This window comes from Musa acuminata, chromosome BXJ3-5 (genome assembly GCF_036884655.1).
Source record: "Musa acuminata AAA Group cultivar baxijiao chromosome BXJ3-5, Cavendish_Baxijiao_AAA, whole genome shotgun sequence".
NCBI classification, from domain to species: Eukaryota; Viridiplantae; Streptophyta; class Magnoliopsida; order Zingiberales; family Musaceae; genus Musa; species Musa acuminata.
Genome location: NC_088353.1, coordinates 40,022,619 through 40,043,244, shown reverse-complemented (window position 1 = coordinate 40,043,244; position 20,626 = coordinate 40,022,619). Strand labels below are relative to the sequence as shown.

At 39.0% G+C, this 20,626-nt stretch overlaps 3 protein-coding genes and 2 long non-coding RNA genes across 11 annotated transcripts; 3 read left to right on the top strand and 2 right to left on the bottom strand.

The window, feature by feature from the left end:
* The first annotated feature begins 1,428 nt into the window (after positions 1-1,428).
* Positions 1,429-2,525, top strand: LOC103985539 (small polypeptide DEVIL 19-like). Its single transcript, XM_065150466.1, has one exon. It carries the CDS (start codon positions 1,724-1,726, stop codon positions 1,898-1,900), a length of 177 nt encoding a protein of 58 aa, XP_065006538.1. The 5' UTR covers positions 1,429-1,723; the 3' UTR covers positions 1,901-2,525.
* Positions 2,526-3,451: 926 nt separating this feature from the next.
* Positions 3,452-5,716, bottom strand: LOC135639227 (protein TIFY 3-like). 6 transcript variants are annotated; one of them, XM_065153046.1, is made up of 5 exons: positions 5,598-5,716; positions 4,354-4,408; positions 4,073-4,235; positions 3,901-3,958; positions 3,452-3,739 (listed from the first exon to the last, which is right to left on the bottom strand). In XM_065153046.1, exons 1-5 carry the CDS (start codon positions 5,666-5,668, stop codon positions 3,616-3,618), a joined length of 471 nt encoding a protein of 156 aa, XP_065009118.1. In that variant the 5' UTR covers positions 5,669-5,716; the 3' UTR covers positions 3,452-3,615. The 6 variants fall into 6 exon arrangements, with proteins under 6 accessions (XP_065009118.1, XP_065009116.1, XP_065009115.1 ...); XM_065153044.1 differs by having other exon boundaries at positions 4,073-4,238; positions 5,598-5,710; XM_065153043.1 differs by having other exon boundaries at positions 4,073-4,238; positions 4,354-4,411; positions 5,598-5,699.
* Positions 5,717-7,847: 2,131 nt separating this feature from the next.
* Positions 7,848-11,507, top strand: LOC135638282 (uncharacterized). Of its 2 annotated transcripts, none has more exons than XR_010496575.1 (3): positions 7,848-8,059; positions 8,217-8,366; positions 11,092-11,507. It is a non-coding gene; the product is annotated as an uncharacterized LOC135638282 (long non-coding RNA). The 2 variants fall into 2 exon arrangements; XR_010496574.1 differs by lacking the exon at positions 11,092-11,507 and adding an exon at positions 8,752-8,908.
* A 537-nt stretch (positions 11,508-12,044) lies between these two features.
* Positions 12,045-13,778, bottom strand: LOC135638055 (CASP-like protein 2A1). Its single transcript, XM_065151007.1, has 3 exons — positions 13,441-13,778; positions 13,239-13,356; positions 12,045-12,567 (listed from the first exon to the last, which is right to left on the bottom strand). The coding sequence occupies exons 1-3, from the start codon at positions 13,686-13,688 to the stop codon at positions 12,292-12,294; spliced, it is 642 nt and encodes a 213-aa protein (XP_065007079.1). The 5' UTR covers positions 13,689-13,778; the 3' UTR covers positions 12,045-12,291.
* LOC135638056 (uncharacterized) lies at positions 12,526-13,244 on the top strand. Its single transcript, XR_010496484.1, has 3 exons — positions 12,526-12,663; positions 12,924-13,043; positions 13,118-13,244. It is a non-coding gene; the product is annotated as an uncharacterized LOC135638056 (long non-coding RNA).
* Positions 13,779-20,626: the final 6,848 nt, after the last annotated feature.

Below are 20,626 nucleotides of genomic sequence, written 5' to 3'. Positions count from 1 at the left end.
GTTATTTATTTTACTTTTAAAACGATAGGATCCTAATATAATTTTTTTAAGTATAGAATTTATAATATTAATAGGATCTAAACATAAGACATAATATGTAGTTAGCTCATTTTTTTACTATTTAAATGTCCTACACAATAAATGCGCCGTATGATTGTTGAAACAATATGATTCATGTGCTATGTATTGATTGAGATGTTGGTAGGATGTCTAAAAGAATCATCACTAAAATGTCACCATCATTAAAGAAGGTGGAAATCAAATCGAAAATTACTTCAGCCTAATATATATATATATATATATTAGGCTGAACTGAGAAGAATAGTTAGGAAAACAAGAAAGATTGTTTAGATCAATCAGCCAAATGGAGGGACAAGTTGATACAACTGTGGGCGAGGGAATATAAATTGGATGTGAAGTCAGCCTGCTGAGGAACATCTCAATCTCAAGAGTTTCTACTACAATCCTTGGAAGATGTTGTTGTCCACAGTTGATTAATCCATCGCCAGACATGTGGAAAGTGTGGATGAGCTGTAGAAATAAATCTACAGGTGGCAGATCAAATTAGATCATCTGCTCCAAATCTTCCAACTCTTTAGGTGATCTCAATATACATGTGTGTATCTCACAGGGTCAATGACTCATCTGTTCTTCCCCTTTGGACCCTACTACCAAAGGCTTCAGTGAATTGGTCTCTTATTGCTCTCCATTCTTTTAAGTGCAAAGGACAGCTTGATTAAATATGCATTATTTGTATGAGTCTTATTAAATTAATGGCTATGATTGGTGGGATCCAGTGGAATTCAATCTGTATGCATGCTTTGCAGAATCCACATCTCTACAATGAGATTATAATACTCACCATGAATGACAGTACAAAGCTTCAGGGGCTGCTCCCACAGATTGATTCCCATGGCTTTGCTCCCCCACTGATCGATAGTCTAGAAAAAGAACCATCAATTCAAGATAAACCATGAATTTATGATCAATAAGTGTGATTATTTTATTTCATCAAATCAGCAGAAGCCGAGAGAAAATAATAATAATAATAATAATCCTTGGCTACATCACCACATGTCTCCTATTTGTTTCATGTTCTTGAATGATAATGTTAATATTTATACGCATATGAAATCTTTAGATGCTTCCAAAACCAATCTCAAGCACTGTGTTGGGATGTCACATATCGGAACAGTAGATGAAGATGAATCGTATCATATAGAAAACCAAGTATTACTTTGCTTGGGACTGATGCAAGGGAATACCACCAAACTGTGCCACCCAAACGAGAGTCAACCACCGGCAGACTTGTCCCCCTCACGTACCAAGTTGCTTCGTCTTGCGTCGGCATCTTTCCACCTTTCAAGCTACCTTCCCCACTTTAATATCAAGGATAAGCCTCTCTACACTCATCCTGAGAAGAAAAAGAAGCCCCACTCTGAACACCACCAGTCTAGTTTAATCACATCACCATGTCTCCATTCAACACTGAGCTCCCCACGTTACCAGGCTGACCATGTTCACCCCCCCTTCTTCTTCGTCACGTTTCATTACCTGAATGAATCCCCCCATGCATCCGGTTTGACTTCGTATAAATGCCCATGGGGGATCTGTGCAGGATGAGGTCTCGGGGTCACTTTTGTGCCTGCGGCCATGGCCTAAGCCTCATCGTATAGAGAGAGAGAGAGAGAGAGAGGAACAACGGTGTCAGTGTCTCACTCACATGTCTGTATCAGCCATGGCTGAGAGCAGGAAGTGCGCCGTTGCCCGGCCGAGGAAGGCGAGGAGGGGAATCACCGGCAGGTGCGCGGCGCTCGTGAAGGAGCAGCGGGCCAGGATCTACATCTTGCGCCGCTGCGCCACCATGCTGCTCTGCTGGTATATCCATGGAGATGACTGAACTAAAAGCTGGGGACTTGCATGGCGCAGCCTGCAGTCCTCATGCAGTGTAGCATCCATTGTTTTGCTATCTTCCACTACTGCTGCTCTTGGCCCTGGTTATATCTACTGGACACCACCAGATGCTACTACTTCCTCTTCTTCTTCTTCTTCTTCTTTGAACATGTTTTGCACCATGGTCTTTAGGCATGGTTTTTGAATCTCCTTCTTCTTCTTCCTCTTCTGTTCCACCACCACCTCCTCCTCCTTCTTCATCTTTTTTGTCCATTCCATGGTCATTCTCTTTCTTTTTTTCCAGTTGCACAGTTCATGGGACTGGGTGTAGCTGCACCATCAGCAGTGTGGGGAGGACTGGATGCATCATGGCTGGTGTTGCTAGTGATTGCAGTCTTGAGAAGGCCTAATTGGATGATCTACTGCTCTTTTCCTTCTTTTTTGTATCAGCTCTCGTGGTTTTGAGATGGACCAAAGAGGCTTCATGTATCATATACAACTACTGCTGCTGATATTTATGTGAACTACTTAGCAATGGGATTAACAATAACTCTATGTAATGAGTTCCATTGCCTGTGTTGAACATTTACAGTCAATATTAATGTCATTCAATAAATTAGGTGGGCATTTAAATCAAAGTTTTGATCTCTCTGTTGTCTGCATTAAGTTTGGATCCCTTTTAAACCATTGCCGATGGTGCAATGACTGGAAACAGGGATGAGAGAGGATCCAACCTCTCAGTTGCAGTTGAAGATCCAGATCCAGTATGAGAATTTGAAGATGGGTTTCAGATTCTGTAGTGCATTTAAATTCACACTTGGATCAAGAAGTGTGTTGCAGATTGCTAGTTTAGCTTTAGATATATCTAAAAAAAACTCAGAAATAAAATTAAAAATTGATGATATATAAAAACAATTCATGACTTCAGAGACTCATTTAGGTTCCAATATTGGGACATACATTGTGACATCCCAACCAAGCAGAAGTTGGAAGTGGACAAGACCACAATGCCATAAGTTAACATTAGTGAGAATGTAAGATTTTAATCCTCAACAAGCAACTTATACAATAATATATTATATGTTTGAAACTGTAACCTATTAATTCACAAAGTTTTCATAACCTATTCACTCTCTTAAATAATTATATTTAAGAGTGACAAGTTAAGAGTATGATAGAGAAGAGTCTTCTCTCCTCAAGCTTTCTCCTTATTTTTATATTTAAGCAAATCACAATTATCACATATTCCAACGAAAATAACTAATTAACTTTATTTTTTAATAAAAATAATTATCTATTGCCTTTTATAATTAGTTACATCTAGCATCTCGATCTTTACTGTTTCAAAAAATATATTAGGATATATATACTTATAAAACATTAAAATATCTGTACATGAAAAGAAATAGAGAATAGTTTCATTTAAGCCATGAGATTATACATATCATTCTCATAAATATATAGATCTCAAATGTAATTTTTATATTGTTGGATTTCAATACTTCATAAAGTTTACTAAGCAGTAATCAATACTTCCTAGAATTCTGCATCAGAGAGATTGATACTACAATACCATCTGCCATTTACAGCATTTGACAGGAGCAATATATTAGCATGTTTCTGGATACTGTAAGCTCATCATAACAGTGATACGCATAGTCCATAATGGTTCATCTAAAGCGTCATAATATTGTTTCTGACAACAGTGGATGATCCATTGACTCAGTTGCCTGTGGATTTGGCCGTCATAGCAAGCAGGCTAGCTGAGTTGAGTTGCGGGCGCCTCTCAGAGTCACCTTCCATGTCTAATGACTTTGCTGAAGCATATGGAGCTGCGCTCACCAACCTGCACAGAGAGCAGTTGGTAGAAAGATGAATTGTGTGTCGAAGTCACAGTAATTTAGTCTTTCGACTCATAATGGTTAATGAAGCGTTAGCGTCCTCATCATGAATAGTGTTTTAAGTCATGATTTCGAAGAAGAAGCCATGGTGAAACAGGAGGCTCACCGGTTCCGGCGCTTCTCGAGGAAGCGCTGCAGCGATTTCCGCCTCGCCATGGGCAGTTCTGCGTGCAGGCCAAACAAAAGAAGGACACCCCTTTGAGTTCCCAACAAGCCATCACAAGTTGGCAGGGAACAATATATTACCAGAAGCAAGCTAAGGAAGTGGGTGGCCTCACCAGGTTGCAGCTCGACCTGCGGTGGCTCTCCCGCCGTCGAGCTTTGAAGCGACAACGATCTCGTCAGCAGCGGCCCGAGCAAGGCGGCGGCCGTAGCGGCACTGGGGCCAACGATAGCGGGCGTTTTGGTCGCGGCGGCCGCGATGAGTAGTATCGCCCGTGCCTGCTTCAGTGCGTGCCAAGCCAAATGACTCAGTTCAAGCGGTCATCGAGGCCAGCATTATATGAGGCATGGGAGGGAGATGCATCAAATAAAGAGATGAAGATTAAGAGGCTGAAACCTTATCTCGGGGAATGGCGTTATAGGCTCTGAGCTTCGCCATTGGCACCCTCAAGCTCCTCAAAGACAACAATAGCATGAGCACATGTATTTATATCTATTGATAACAACAATAGCATGAGCACATGTATTTATATCTATTGATAACAGTGAAGATCTCTCGTAATAACAATCTCAACAACAACCAAGATTTCCTCAACTACACGAGATATTATAAATATATTAAGGAAAATCCTCTATGCTGAGGAAAATTCTTCCTTCCAAACATATATAAATATGAAGTATTATGTATTATTTCAATCAATGTAATATTCTTCTTTATATTTCATTTCTATCATCTATCTATCTATATATCTATCTATCTATGATAATACGAATAGTCATCGTTTTAAATAGGAAAGTACAAATTAAAATATTAGTTTATAAAGAATACAAATAAAAATTTTTAATTAGGGGACCAATTATAGATTTACCTCATGTAATTAGTTATTTTTAATATTTCAATCTTTACACATTCAAAAATTAAATATTGAGATTTATACAAAGTTAAAAATAATAATTTTAGAAGATTAAAAATCAAGTATAAAGATCTCAACGTAACTTTAGAAAATATCATGATTAGGATGTTAAAGGGAACTAACTAATCCCAATAAACAAACACAAAATATTTTTATTCATTAATCAAATGATGTTATTGGTATTTGAGTTTCTTTCAATCCTTTTTTTTTTATCTTACTCTACTTTCCAAAAAAAAAATTATATTACTATTTCAATTGAATACAATCATCTCCTTTCCTTATCAAAGAAAATTAAAATATCTATCTTGAAAAGAAAACAAAAATTATCATACTCCTTTGAATGATCAAAATTTGTTAGCCAATTTGTTGAGTATTTTTTTTAATCATATTTCTTGACAAATTGATTCAAGAGAGAGTGGCATCAGTTTGAGCTATGCATGTGTGTTCTATGAAAACAAAATCTAAAATCTAAAATTAACTTGAGATAATTTCATAAAAATATAATAAAATCAAGATGTGTAAACACAAAATGATACGATCAGCTTTTCAAGAACAAAATAAAAAAAAGACAGTATGGAAAAACAACAACTTGATGAGAGACGAAGAAGAAGAAGAAAACATAAATGAGAAACCAAGTAAGACTCCTCGTTGTTTTCTTTGGCGGACTCCATAAGATTGTTGGCAAGAAGAAAGAAACAAACACAAGAACGTAAGAAGTCTATTGTACCTGTGGCCAGCCGAGTTCTTCTCCATCTCCTCTCTCTCAGCTTCGATCCGTGCATCAAAGTGATCCATCATATGTGCCTATTTGTCAAGGCTTGGGAGGAAGTGGCGTGCAAATGCAAACTTAATTGTTGTGGACAGGTACCAGTGGGATTGTTTCAATCAATGCCGGTCATTCTTCCGGTCTTCATCCTCATTTTACACGTTGAGAGAGAGAGAGAGAGAGAAGAGTTGTGGACCATTCCTTTTTCTTAGGGAAAAAGAGAAATTGAGTGGAATCATAAGAAGGTGAATTACTTCTTCAGAGAAAATTGGAGTGATAGACGCTGACAAAACTGACAAGCTGATGTTCATGTCTATCTTTATAAACCATCTTAAATCATTTGAAGGGAATTAGAGTAAAAGAAAACATCATGGTCCATTCTTGAGCCGAGGACTTTGGGAGATGAACAAAGTGTGTCCACAAAACAAAGCTTTTTTATTTACACAATAAATTTGGATACGATGGTGACAATAAGATATATATATATATCCTCTAATAGAAGCAACTATGAGAGTATGCATTCATCACTTCCCTTAATATACTGACTCAAGAAATTGGATATGGCTTCAATTTAATGTTTAAAATATATTCAATTATGAGTTATATCAAATTAGATTAATTAACTTCTTTTTATTTTGATTGTTAATGAGAGATTAAGGGTGCATCTCTTGTCACCTTTTATAATCTTCCTCAACAAATTACTTGGAAGCTAAGGTATTCATGTCCATGGAGACTTACTTCTGTTTGAGGATAAGAATCAAGAAAGAAATATATTTTATGTGCTCTAAGATTTTCAGATAGGTTATTTTTTTTATAAAAAAAATACAAGAGATTTAGAGTTTGGATTTGGATTAATTTAAGAGAAAATTTTCTTCTTTTTATTTTATTGAATGTTGTATTTTTATTTAGATCTTTTTGTTATTGTTTTTAAAATTTATTAATTTGGTGTCAAAGTTTCTCCCCACAAAAGTGATCAATATGAACAAAGATAGAACTTCTTTATCTTTTAGTGACATAATTATCCTTCTTCATCATTTCAGATTCTTGTGGTGTCAACTCAGATTCTCTTTTCACTATTCAACAGCAGGAAACACTTTGGGAAACCAAAACATTACTCTTCTGCCTCACCTTGAATCACCCCAATGAATGCCTCCTCCATGGCTGAGAAAGTTTTAGAAGTTGGAAGATTATGGAAATTTATAGGAAAGGGTGATGAACTCCAATAAATTACAAAGAAGGGATGATAGAGAGAGGAAGATTAAGACATTAAAATTTTGAGAACTCTTATTGGTGGTCATAATAATTTGTAATGTCTCAAACAATCTTTTAGGAATATTTTATCCGAAATATTTTTAATATTAGCTTTTTATGTAAAGGCACCCCTCATATTCATGTTTTCTTGGAAACATCTTTTTTTACAACTTGGATGAGAATATCCTCAGTCTTTACTAAAATAATCTGATCACATATGCTATTCAAAAAAGTTAATAATTAATTATCAATAAGATTCTCAAAAAATAAAAAAATAATACTAATCATTTTAGAATCATTAGAATATATTTCTAAGATGATTCATATTACTTTTTTATTTAAAAAAAAATATTATGATTATTAATTATCAAAATTAAGGATTTTTTTTGGTAAAATGGTCATCTTTTAGTTTGTTTTATGTTGATCCCTATTTTTCATTCCCACTAAAATGTGAATCATAATTAAACTTATATTCTTAAATCTATTTTTTTATTTAATAATAAAAATTAATTTAATATTTCACCTGCTTGGATGGATGAGGTGGGGCCTCCTTGGAGTTTTCGGGCATGTGAATCCCATGCCTTAATCATGTCCACTTGTGCAGCTGGTGGCTGCGCGCCACCCATCTGTTCTTGGAAGACATCAATTCACATCACGTGTAAACATTCATGTCATGGTGTTATGATGATGACTAGTGTTGGTCCATGCAGCGCCTTTGCCATACTTGCTACTGAGGTGGCATGTGGTCAGGAGATATAAACACATCAAACCTGACTCAATTTAGCACTATGGTTTTCCATTGTCAAAGGAATAACATTTCGGATCCAAATGTTATATCCAAACCCGATCCGTCAGCGAAGTTAGCCCCGCCCCCACCACCGATAGCGATATCGGATCTACTACCCTGCTCGGCCGTCACCCGCCTCCGCGTCCCTTCGGTGCCTCTCTCCGTCCTCGAGATCGGCGCCTAATGCTTTGCATCGGGATTCGCACTCGCCCGCGAGGAGACAAAGTGTGGCTTCCCATTCCCATCCTGTTGGATCGAAGAGTTGGTAGATTGGGAAAACGTCGCCTCTCCGCCGCGGCCGAAGGGCATGAGATGGGCCATGCGAGAGAGGCCCGCCCTTCTCGAGATTGAAACCCATACTGATTTTGCCGAAGACTTCAAAACGGTTTCTTGTTCTTTTCTGTTCCTTAATTCATGACTTGCTTAAATATCCTTGGTCCGCAAGATGTAGTCTTTACTTGTTGTCCTCGATTCCCAAATATCTTCTTTGAATCTTTCGGTCGTACTCTTCTTCGCATCCTGTTGATGTTCTAACAGTGCAGGCTTTGGGTGTTAGAAGCGATTTGATGATGAGGAAAGGGAAAATTGCTGAGGAGGAGCTCTTGAATCTCTGAATAACAAAAACAGGCCTTTGTTCCTGAATCTCTGAATCCTTGCGTGAATCCTTTGCGAGGGTTGAACTCAAATTAAGGGTAATGTCTAGACTCCACATTATTTCATCTCACTATACAGAATCTTACCATGAATGATTATCTTTATTCTCTTGTGTTCATCGCATATTAATAGATTGCTACATGTCTAAACATTGGCATATAATTTTTGTTTTGATTTGGACAATTGTTTTCGCGAGCATTAGTGTGCGAGATTATTAGCAATCATAAATGTTAAAGGCAACAATCACTTATGTAGTCTCTAACCAAAGTATTTTTCATAGTTCTCCCAAAGCATTCAGCATGTGATATTTGTGTTACATGATTCTTATATATCTTGCTTTTGCACCTAAATCTCCAATCAAAATTTTGTCCATTATGATTTTGGCTATTTTTATCTCGTTATGTATGCTTTCTTTTGCAACAGGTAGGAGAATTGTGGACAAGGCAATATTGAAGATTGAAAATGAGGGACCTTTTGTGCTTAAACCGACTTTTACTTGTCACATTGGTGACTCTTCTCAAGAGTCCCTTCACAAATGTCCTTTTCAAGATCTTCTCCACAAAAATCCACTGAGAAGCCTTTACATGTCAGTTTAAATCAATTTTTCGATTTATTGTTCTTCGTATTTCCTTTTCCTTTCTCTTAATATTTACATATTAAAAAAATAAAAATAACAAAATTCAACATCTGTAAATTCCCAAAATTTAAGCCACATACTTACCTTGTACTCACTTTAAATTAATAAAATATCCTTATCCATGCCAATTTTTGCTTCATGCTTCCACTCATCTACAGAGATGGATAGGTTTAGTGTGGGTAATAATGTTTAGGTTTCAACCAAAGGATCTGAACTGTTGTTTTTTAGACTAATGAACCCATGAAAACCATCTCAGCACTGGGCATGGCTGCATACATTGACCCATAGATCCTTTATCAAGGGAGCCTCATATACTAGTTTTGTCCTTTTTAGCCCATGAAAGATGAGTTGGTGATGACTAAAATAATGGTGATGACTAAAATAATAGAACCTTCAGAATGGCTGAACCAACCAAACTATATGCTCTAAGTCTTCCTCTCTTGCAGCTTTACTCAAATTATTTCCAATTTTCCATCACTGATTCTATGGCTAGGTTTTATACATCTTAATTTCTTCACAACATTAATGATCTTGACATTCTACTAGTAATTTTGCTTGTTCTGTTGCTTTTACATGGGCATATATGGTTATATGTCCATTATATACTGGTGTAGATTGATATATTTTTCCTTTCATCAGAAAGAGGCTCATAACAGGACCCTACAGATTCTTGTAGTGCCAATGTACAACCTAATGATCTTGATGCCATACATGCTTTTAGGTTGATGCAATGCCCTTCAAGTGAGAAAGGGAGAGATTTTTTTTTTTTGAACTTTATTAGCAGCAATTATGCTTGATTTTATGTAAGGAACATGTCTTTATATTTACAGGCAAAGCTAGGTACATCTAAATTTCTAACATCCACTGTTCTTGTCCCTTTGAGTTGATGAAACTAAAGTGGTACGATAGCTGGGTCAATGTAATAAGTCACTAATCTAAGGAATGATGGGATCAATAAGAGGAAAGTAGGGAAGAATGAACAAGAACAAGTACTCTTGCTTCAATGCTGATTAGCCTATGGCAGATGGCCGATGGATAAACAAGAACCTACAGAATGGACAACATCATCATTCATCCATCTGCATCCTCAATATTTGATAATTTGCTTCTTAATGAAAGTTTTGAGCATCCTTCGATGATGTGACACGCAGGTTTGTCACATCAACTTCGTCAATTTATAACAGCTGTACCAGAAAATTTGCTAGATCTCTTAATCTTGTTTTAATTCATAGATACCATTATGCATTGTTCCTAACGTCTGAAGTAGGTTTACAAGGGCCACTCAGCCATACTTCTGAATTGATGATGCAACGACCTCTCATGTCAGAAATAGACTTGAATGCATAAGATAGAGATCGTGTGGGAAGCTAACGCCACCACTGTGCTTGGTCTTAAGTTTAGGTCATCTTCTTCCCTTCAGAGAAAGCAAGTTTAGCCAGCCAGCACATTTATTTTCCAGTGTAGATTGCTCTTTTTCCCTGTGTTGAGGGAACTGAGAAGAGGACAATAGGTGGTCCATATGCCAGTTGCTATCTTGAAGGAACAATGAAATCACTGGAAGGGTAGAGTAGGATAAGGGACCAGCTTTGTCCGCTGACTTCTGATAAAGAGCCGGTAGTAAAGTTCTCATCAATGAAATACTGGTAACTGTTGGCTGTCACTTTCCCATGTATCACTTTGTTGCCTTGCCTGTCTGAAATCACAGTTGATTGATGCAAAAAGTTGTTAAGCCAATTCCATCCTTTTCTGATTCTTTTCCTGGACCCCATAATTACTTGGTTAGCAAGAGGCAGTACTATCTATCTTCTTTTTCCATTTGCTGAGCTTAAATAGGACATCTCGCATTGTTGCAAGACTGTGTTCAATGTTTTTTTCCTGTTTACCATTGGCTTTATTTCCATTCTGTCTCTTTCAATTGCAATGAACAGTGGTATCAGTGAGGTTTCTGTTTCAGTTTGCTGTCTGTATACTGGTTTTTGAATTGCTAATTGTCTATTTACTCATCAGCTTCTTGTGAAATCTGACATCCATGTATAATTAGCAATAATGGTTCATTTCCTGTGATAGGTAGCTGAAATATCATTAACCAAAATGCTTATTGATACAGTCATCACCCTTTATTTCAGATATATCAGCAACCAGCATTGCTGTTTGATGGACAATGAGAAGTGCCTTTCATGGCATTACTTCAGCAACCAAAACACATACTGCTACAGCATTAGTTCCTAAAGGATAGAAAGAAATAGTTCGTAGTATTACTTTAAATATATCAACGGACCAACACTGTTGCTTATGATGGATAGTGAGTAGTTCATCATATTCCCTGATCCTAAAGTTTGGCCTTCCTTTCCCTATTTTTATGTTACTTCTAAAAGAGTAGTTTTCTCCATATTTGCTCTACGAACAAATTTTCTTTTTCACAAGTCTACCTCAGATATGGAAGAAATGATATAAATGCTATTGACTGTAGAAGTTTGAGTTGGTAAGAATTGTCAGTCCACTTATGGTGTAGGGCTGAATGACCAACATGTATTAGGATTAATCTTTGTTCTTTCATTTTGCCATCTCCATTTAATCTTAAAACAATTTAAATCCTTTTCTTTAGTTCTATGTATTTCATTAATCTCCCTTGTTTAACATGAGTTATTTGCTTGTTTTCATCTATACGATTAATAAACTACTTGAAAGCTTCTTTAAATTATAAGGTAGTTTTAGTACAAACACAAATAGTTGATGAGTTTTCCAAACCTTTTATCTAACTATTTATCCCATTGTTTTCTATTTGGAGCATATAAAGGTTCACATAGTTAGTTATTACATGTGCAAATTCTTGATGACAAGAAGGAACTTATTTTTCATTTTCCTTTTTCTCAAATTTGCATTTACACATTGAAACAATTCATGTAATCTTGTTCTTCTTTAGTTTAGATGTGATGTTCCACTGTTTTAAGTGGCTAATACATCAATTCTTGCATCAGTAATTGTCCATAGTAACAACCTAACATGCAGCAAGATTCTAGCTTTCAATTGTAATGAACTGTATCATTTGTTAGTCACATTGGTGACCAATTACCCCTCGTTGAGCCAAAGGTTTTTAGCATGTCATAATCATCACACAAACAATTCTGCAACAGAGTCAGATAGGATTCTAGAATCTGTAACAAAGACAAACTGGGCAGATCACTATTTCATGCAGGAACAAGAACTAACTTTATTCGCAGAACTGAGTTGCTAGTGCACACAGTAGATTCTTCAGTGTCTTTTCCTCTACTGCTAAGCCATACTATTATCTGATGTCTGCTTACAGACAGGGATGCGATCTCTCTTCAGTGAGGGAAGGACGCGATCTCCAGGCCCTTGCTGCTGATGAAAGGGATGGGGGTCTCGTAAGCGCTGAAGAGGCGGTAAGAGGAGACGAGGGAGAGCAGCACATAACACGCCACCGACGCGAAGGTGATGCCAACAGAGGTCGTCGCCCTCTTGCAGAAGCTGCCGAAGACATTGCACTCTTTGCTCCACGTTACCTTTACGTCCCCGTAGTGTGCCAAGTACATTATCTCGGCCGACATCGTTCCGGCTGCCAGGATTGCGTATGTCAACACCTGCCACAAAACATCTCAGTTACAAGGAGGCAGCGTGCAGTCCTTGAAACACATGTGAGAGCTTGGAAGTAGCTGTGCAGACTACGAATCTAGCAAGTAAATACACACATATTTTGAGGACTAGATGGATGATTGAATTAGTATTTAAGATTAGATGGATTACATGGTTTAAGATCCGTCTTATGGAAGTTATTAGGTTGCTGATCTATTGGATTAGATCATGACAATTATCTCATCTCTCACTCGATCATCTCATGCTTGTCTTTATCCTTTCCTTTCTTGGCCTACTTGCAGTAGGAATGCTTCATTTTTATGATTCATGTGCAGCCTAATAGCTTTATTTTTCTTGATTGTAGACTCCAGAAAATAATAAGAATCCATATGATTCAGAAGACTCTTTTCTCAATCTTCAAGATTGGAGCTGATGAACTGGTCTTTCAGATTGGAGAATTGATGCTTCAATTTGTTGTTCGTCTGTAAGATATCATTTCCTCTGTTTTTCTTTTCCTTTAAGGCAATCTTGGAAATTAATTTCTGATTCCCTTTAAAGCTTTGAGGTGTTGATATAAACAGGAATAGAGACACTAAGAAGAATATTGAAAGGCTTTCTGCAACAGACAGAATGGTTCCGTGTTGATGAGTACTTGACAGAGTGGGATTAGACTGCTTGCCTGGTCTAAGAAGAAGAGAGTCCACGAACGGGACAGCGTCATGGGGCGTGGCACGGCGACGTAGAACGCCGAGAACAGGGAGTACGCCGCGCAAACTCCATTGGCGTACACCAAATACCTGTTCGTGGACGCCATGAAAACCAAGGCATGTTACAGCCGTCAGCCGTGGAATGAAGGAAGAGGAGAGGGAGACTGGCTTTACTTGAAGGCGGTGAGGTCGGCGTAGGAGATGGCGCCATAGTCGTTGTCCTGCGCGTTCTTGAGCATGATGACCAGCGCCGCCACGCAGAGCCCCACGGGCGTCACTCGCAGCAGAGTCTCCGCCGCCCTCCCGTCGCCACCGTCGGCCCCCCCGCTCGCGGCGGCCTCCTCCCCGCCCAGCGCCACCGCGGTCACGCCTCTTGCCTGCTTGTTCTGCTTCCTCTCCTCCTCGCTCATCGTCTTCATCATCCACAATCTTGCGCTGGAGTGGAAGGAGATGCAGGGAGAAGGCAAGAAGAGTGTCAGTGTTGAAGGGGTTGAGGAAAGGGTTTGGTGGGGTGGGGAAATGCCATTGAATGCGGTATGGTTAACAAAGAAGTGGCACTGCGTGCAGGCTCGCACGCATGCATGCCGTGGAGCTCCACGTGTTGCTCACCGTTAGTAGGTTTTGGCGTCCGAGCTCCCGCAAGGTTCAGGATTTCTTGTCCCTCTTAGATTGTGGCATGTGGATCCCAGGGTTTGTTGGACCTATCAAAGCCTAGAGAGCCTAAGGGCCTAAAAGCCTTTGCGTCGGTTCTAGTCAATTCATAGGGGCATTTTTATCTTAAAAAAATTTTATTATCCGTTTTTATCAAATAATATTTTTAATTAAATAATATATATATATATATATATATATAGTCACATTTCACTAGTCATTGTTACCTCCTATTCTCGTTATCTCCCTTCGTAATTGTCATCTCTGCTCTCATCACGAGAAGTGTGTCATGGAGAATCATTACACACATGTAATAATTTTATCAAATTTATTATTTTTATTTAGTTATATATATATATTTGATAATATATTTTATTTTATTTTTATGTATTTTTATTTAAAAATTATGAGCAAAAATAGTTTGTAGGATTACAGTGTTGCTCATCAAAATAAGCAAAATTATCTCACAACAGTCTAGTTTTGTGTGTCAAGTTTTATTTTTGGAAGTAAAATATCAACCATCTTAGCACTATAAAATCACTTGGATGGTATAGGGCTAGACGAGAGTCTAGGATAGTGTTGGATATTGGTTTGATTCACAAGTTTGTATGTTAAACTTATGAGAACTTGCCAACATGCTTGACACCTGATAAGCGGTTGTTTGTGAACTTACGATTGTTTATTTGCATTTTACGGTTCTTATTTTCACCTTTCTCTTTTTTCTCTTTTGTATGGTAAATATTTGTTGAATTGCTTATAAGGTTGTCATCTTTGTTAGATGTTGGGACCTGTCTATCTCTCATTTTTTGAACTAATTATTTTTCTCCTTTATAAGTCATTTAGGACCTGAGTGAGGTTACAACTAGGCTAACCTTTTGCAAATGAAAAGTATAAAGACATCTCATGACTTGAACAATTCCGACTAAGTTTATGACATTATGGTATAAGAGCAGATAAGTAGTTCGAGCAAATAGTGAAAGTTCACAATCATGCTATGGTAAAACACTATGACGAATCGAGCAAGGCAAATCAGATCATTACCCTAAGCAATCGTAGGAGGGTTGCAAATGTAAACTCGTTCTTAAGTTGTTGTAGCTGCTCAAGAGGATCACGACATAAAAAATAATTAGCGAAAAGTTGGTTATTCTCTATGAGCATGAGCAGAGGAAACGTAATCTAGAGCATCAATCGAGAAAAGAAATTATAAAAAGATACTTACAATTGCAAAAACCTACCATGATGTTCTTAAAGCGAGTATAAAAGAATTATACTAAGACCAACGAATGCTTCTTAGGATAGAGAACTTACAAGATAAGGCAGAATCTCGAATCAAGTTGAATCCCGAGTAGATCGATTGATAAAAGACACCAAAGACTCTATGCAACATATACACGAAGTTGTGACTAAACTCATGTCTAGGATTACATTGCTCACAATGGATCTTAATGGGGGAGGGAGTAACACCTGCGTTACTCCATCACAAAACTTGAGGGTGCCCGAATTACATTGTTATGGGGGTGTTAGGGATGTGAAGGAGCTCGAAAATGTTTTATTTGATATAGAATAGTACTTCTAAGCTACGAGGCTTAATTATGATGAAACCAAAGTTTTGATAGCAACCATGTATATGAATGGGGATGTAAAACTTTGGTGGCAAACATGTTGGGAAGAGATTCAATAAGGTCAGTGTTGAGTGGACATATGGGAGGACTTGAAGCGAAAGTTGAGAACTCAATTCTTACTTGATAATATGAAGTTTGTCAGCTAATATACTTCTATTTAGGATAACATAGTAGTTTTCAACACTGATGTTGAACATATAAGACGTATCTGAGAAAAACAAGCTGTTCACCTTCCTTGATAGCTTAAAATAATGGGCACAATATAAACTACATCGAAGGAATATTATCAATGTGGTCGAGGCAATTATAGTTGTGAAAAGACTCACCAACTTTGTTTTCTTATAGGATTAGGGGAAGAAGACATAATCTTCGAAAAATCACTCATTTAAACATTCTCGGGGGAAGTAGTTTGGAATTGAGCCAAAGAAAATGAGTTCCCACAAATGGCCGAGTTCGAAGGCAAAGGCTCAAAACTTGATGGATGCTATTGCATATGGTGAGAGAGTGCCCACAAAAATAATCACTCAATGCATTGATAATATCAATCCATCCCCCCAAATCGAATAATGGTAGGTCGTCGCCCTTAGTCTGAGTAGTTCAAAATCTAGTAGTGACAATAAGTTGTAAGGACTTTGGATGGCAACAATATGTTTATTGAATACATTACGGGGCCAACTGAGGGAGTACATGAAGATGAAGTAACAAAAATAGAGAGCAATGAGCTGATATACGTGGATATCAAGCCAAATGATCGAACAACCCGTGAGATGGTAGACACAAGTACTACCCACAATTTCATTATCGATTGAGAAGCAAGGTAACTCGAGCTAAACATAAAGAAAAGCCCAAGTCAAATGAAAGCTATGAACTCGAAGGCTAGGCAGATCTTTGGGTTGACAAAGGGGGTTCCTATTAAGATTGAGATGTGGAGGGAAAGCACAAACATGATGGTGATGTTGCTAGATTACTTCCAAGTGATTCTCAGAATGGAGTTTGTGCACATAAAAAAAAATTAGTGTCATTGTCATTCATAAACTCCCTATGTCTGATGGGAGGTAATGACCCCAACATAGTTCTAGTTTCTTGAGGAGGAACTAAGGGCCCATAATAAATATCAACTTTACAACTAAAGAAGAGGGTGTGCAAAGATGAATTAACTTTTATGGCCACAGTAAAGCGAGTCACTTGATGTGGAGGCTACTCATGAACCTACAGTGGTGGTGAATATTTTGAAAAAGTTCACAAATGTTATACCACCCGAGTTACTGTTGGGAAATCATAGGGGGCGACATCATATGCGCAGCGGAAGAACAAGAAAACAAAAATCCCCGATTCCCAAAAAGATGTTCGTCGTCGTGCGAAGATTGGTGCGCAAAAATCCGTAAAACACAAAACTACGTATAGAGATTGTGTTACCTAGGGAGATCGTATATCCCTGTTTCCTTGCAGATCCTTAGGAGAGGGTGAAGGAGGTCAAGCGTCCTCCTCTCTAGCGGTGATCCACACAGCAGGGTTGCGACGACGCTCCTCAAAACTCCAGGCCTACTCTAAGGTGGAGAGGGAGAGGAGAATAGGAAGGGCAAGCAAAGACTCTAGCCTATGAGGCTGTGAATCCCTCCTATTTATAGAGATCCCGTGTCAAAACCCTAATGGGTCCTTTCCCTAGTGGGTATTGGATCTACATCCAATAAGACAAGGGCTCCGTCGGATATCTCATATCCGAACCTCTACTCATCGCAATGCCTACCATATGTGTGTGACCCTCTAGGCCCAATATCGAGCTGGCCGTGAGTCATACCTGTCAGAACTCCTTCTAACTCAGTGAATTATTATCTCTGTAATAATTCACTCGACTCATCGACTACGGAGGTACTAGGCCACTACGCCGTAGTCCCCAGACGATACAGGGGAATCCAATCCATTGGACCTGTCTGTCCTCAGTTACCATGTACCTATAGTCCCTCATCCATCTAATATCCCAGAGACTGTATATCGAGCATGGTGCTGTCAGACCCATACGGTTTCTACTCGAGTCTCGCTCTAATCGGATTCTCCCGGAGAACTCTTTCTCTCTCAACCCGAATGACCCTGGCCAGGGATTTGTCTGAGCAAGAACACATGGGATATTCCTCTCATGATACCGAGAGTGGATGATCCTCTATCGACACTCAATAGCCCTCGTAAGGTCGACTACCACTCCCAATGACCAGCTGTACTAGATCTGGGAACAGCCAAACCTATAAGTCTGGTATCAAAAAGTGGAGCACTCATACAGGACATCCTTGGTGTCTCAAGTCTAAGAACCAGATACACCACTAGGACTACGGAATCGTTGTCTGACAATAAGGCATCATCAACCATCCAGCATTCCGTAAGCGGATCAATCAGTGAACTCATTCTCCAATGAGCACCTGTACTGTATCCCTAGTGTCCCTACACGAGCAGCTATGAGACCAGCTGCATCCATCATATGGACGGGTATACAGCACACCAATCTATCCGGTTATCACGATGTCCCTCTCGAGTAACCTATGACCGGGATTATTTAGGATATGTGTTTAAAGGTGAATCGATCTCATTATCGTGATCTCATCACGATCCGATTCCCATTGCACAAATCCAAGGACATCACAATATATATGCATTTATGCAATAGTTATAAAGTGATATACACCAAAATATAATAAGCAAAAAGATTCTGTATCAAGTCACACGTGCCATCACTCACGTGATTGGCTTGCTGGGCACTTATGACTAGCAATCTCCCACTTGACCTAAAGCCAATCACCTATGTGTCTGATCCCCATCAGACCCCTGTGACGCTCAAAGACAATCTGAGACAATGGCTTTGTTAGTGGATCTGCAATGTTATCTTCGGATGGAACTCTTTCCACTGCTACATCTCCTCGGGTCACGATCTCTCTGATAAGGTGGAACCTCCTCAGAACATGCTTAGATTTCTGATGAGACCTAGGTTCCTTCGCTTGAGCAATTGCCCCGTTGTTGTCGCAATATAGGGAGATCGGCTCCTCACTATCCGGCACGACTCCCAAATCTGTGATGAACTTCTTCAACCAGACTCCCTCCTTTGCTGCATCTGATGCAGCAATGTACTCCGCCTCTGTGGTCGAGTCAGCAGTGGTATCTTGCTTGGAACTCTTCCAGCACACTGCTCCTCCATTCAAGGTGTACACATACCCTGAATTCGACTTGCTATCATCGACATCAGACTGAAAACTTGAGTCAGTGTAGCCTTCAACCTTAAGGCTATTACCTCCATATACTAGTAAAAGATCCTTAGTCCTTCTCAAGTACTTAAGGATACACTTTACTGCTTTCCAGTGCTCCAAGCCTGGATCCGCCTGATACCTGCTCGTGACACTCAGAGCATGCGCTATATCAGGCCTAGTACATAGCATGGCATACATGATAGACCCTATTGCTGAGGCATAAGGTATCATATCCATGTTCGCCCTTTCTTCTGGAGTCTTTGGGGACATACTCGTAGAAAGCGATATCCCATGTCTCATCGGTATGAGACCTCTTTTGGAATTTTCTATGCCAAACCTTTTGATAATAGTTTCTATGTACCTGGACTGGGACAAGCCAAGCATCCTTTTGGATCTATCTCTATAGATTCTAATCCCCAAGATATAAGATGCTTCTCCTAAGTCCTTCATGGAGAAGTGTCTAGATAACCAAGCCTTTATTGTAGATAGCATTCCTATGTCATTCCCAATGATGAGGATGTCATCCACATATAACACCAAAAAGCTAATAGCGCTCCCACTTACCTTTCTGTATACACAAGGCTCATCTTCGTTCTTAACGAAGTCATAAGATCTGATTGCCTCATCAAATCTTATGTTCCAACTTCGGGAAGCTTGCTTTAGTCCATAAATGGATCTAAGCAACCTACACACCTTATCTGGGCAGTTCTTGGACACGAATCCCTCAGGTTGCATCATATACACCTCCTCCTCCAGGTTCCCGTTGAGGAATGCGGTTTTCACATCCATCTGCCAGATCTCATAATCATAGTGTGCTGCAATAGCCAATAGAATTCTGATGGATTTTAGCATTGCTACGGGTGAGAAAGTTTCGTCGTAGTCAACACCTTGCCTTTGACGATACCCCTTAGCCACTAGCCTTGCTTTATAGGTCTCTACCTTTCCATCTACTCCGATCTTTTTCTTAAAGATCCACTTGCAATCGATGGGTACAATACCTTCGGGTGCATCAACTAGGTTCCAAACCTTATTGGAGTACATAGAATCCATCTCAGAATTCATGGCTTCTTTCCACTTCCCGGAGTCTATACTCATAATAGCCTCCTCGTAGGTTTGAGGATCAATATCCTCTACATCCTCTGCTCTAATATGTCCCACATATCTCTCAGGAGGATGGGATACTCTATCAGACCTGCGTAAAGTTGAAACTTGTGTATTAGATACCTGAACAGACTCGGGCTGTAGAGTGGTGCTTGAGCTTGGTTCTCCAACCTCGCTCAATTCTATCATTCTCCCACTGTCTCCGTCAAGAATGTGTTCCTTCTCAAGGAACACTGCTCTCTTAGCTACAAAGACCTTTTGGTCCTCGATATGATAGAAGTAATACCCACAAGTTTCCTTGGGGTATCCCACAAATTTACATCGCCCTGTCCTTGATTCTAACTTATCGGGGTTGTGTCTTTTAACATAGGCAGAGCAGCCCCAAATCTTAACTACTTTAAGATCAGGCTTCTTCCCTTTCCATATCTCATATGGTGTAGACACCACCGATTTAGTTGGAACTCTGTTCAGAAGGTAAGCTGCGGTTTCTAGGGCATATCCCCATAATGAGATGGGTAGGTCAGCGAAACTCATCATGGACCGTACCATATCTAATAATGTACGATTTCTCCTTTCAGAGACACCATTGAGCTGAGGTGTATAAGGAGGTGTCCATTGGGATAATATCCCATGGTCCTTGAGGAAGTGAGTAAACTCTGTACTTAAGTACTCACCTCCTCGATCTGATCGAAGAGTTTTGATACTCTTTCCAGTTTGGTTCTCCACCTCATTCTTATACTCTCTGAATTTCTCAAA

Excerpts from the sequence above, each read along its gene's own strand:
- LOC103985539 (XM_065150466.1), top strand. The coding sequence starts at position 1,724 with ATGTCTGTATCAGCCATGGCTGAGAGCAGGAAGTGCGCCGTTGCCCGG.
- LOC135639227 (XM_065153043.1), bottom strand. The coding sequence starts at position 5,668 with ATGATGGATCACTTTGATGCACGGATCGAAGCTGAGAGAGAGGAGATG. Across the intron at positions 4,239-4,353 it reads ACGCCATTCCCCGAGATAAG|CAGGCACGGGCGATACTACT; the intron begins GTTTCAGCCTCT and ends CACGCACTGAAG. Across the intron at positions 3,959-4,072 it reads GCAGGTCGAGCTGCAACCTG|AACTGCCCATGGCGAGGCGG; the intron begins GTGAGGCCACCC and ends GCCTGCACGCAG.
- LOC135638055 (XM_065151007.1), bottom strand. The coding sequence starts at position 13,688 with ATGATGAAGACGATGAGCGAGGAGGAGAGGAAGCAGAACAAGCAGGCA. Across the intron at positions 13,357-13,440 it reads GCCGACCTCACCGCCTTCAA|GTATTTGGTGTACGCCAATG; the intron begins GTAAAGCCAGTC and ends GTCCACGAACAG. Across the intron at positions 12,568-13,238 it reads CTCTCTTCTTCTTAGACCAG|GTGTTGACATACGCAATCCT; the intron begins GCAAGCAGTCTA and ends GTTTTGTGGCAG.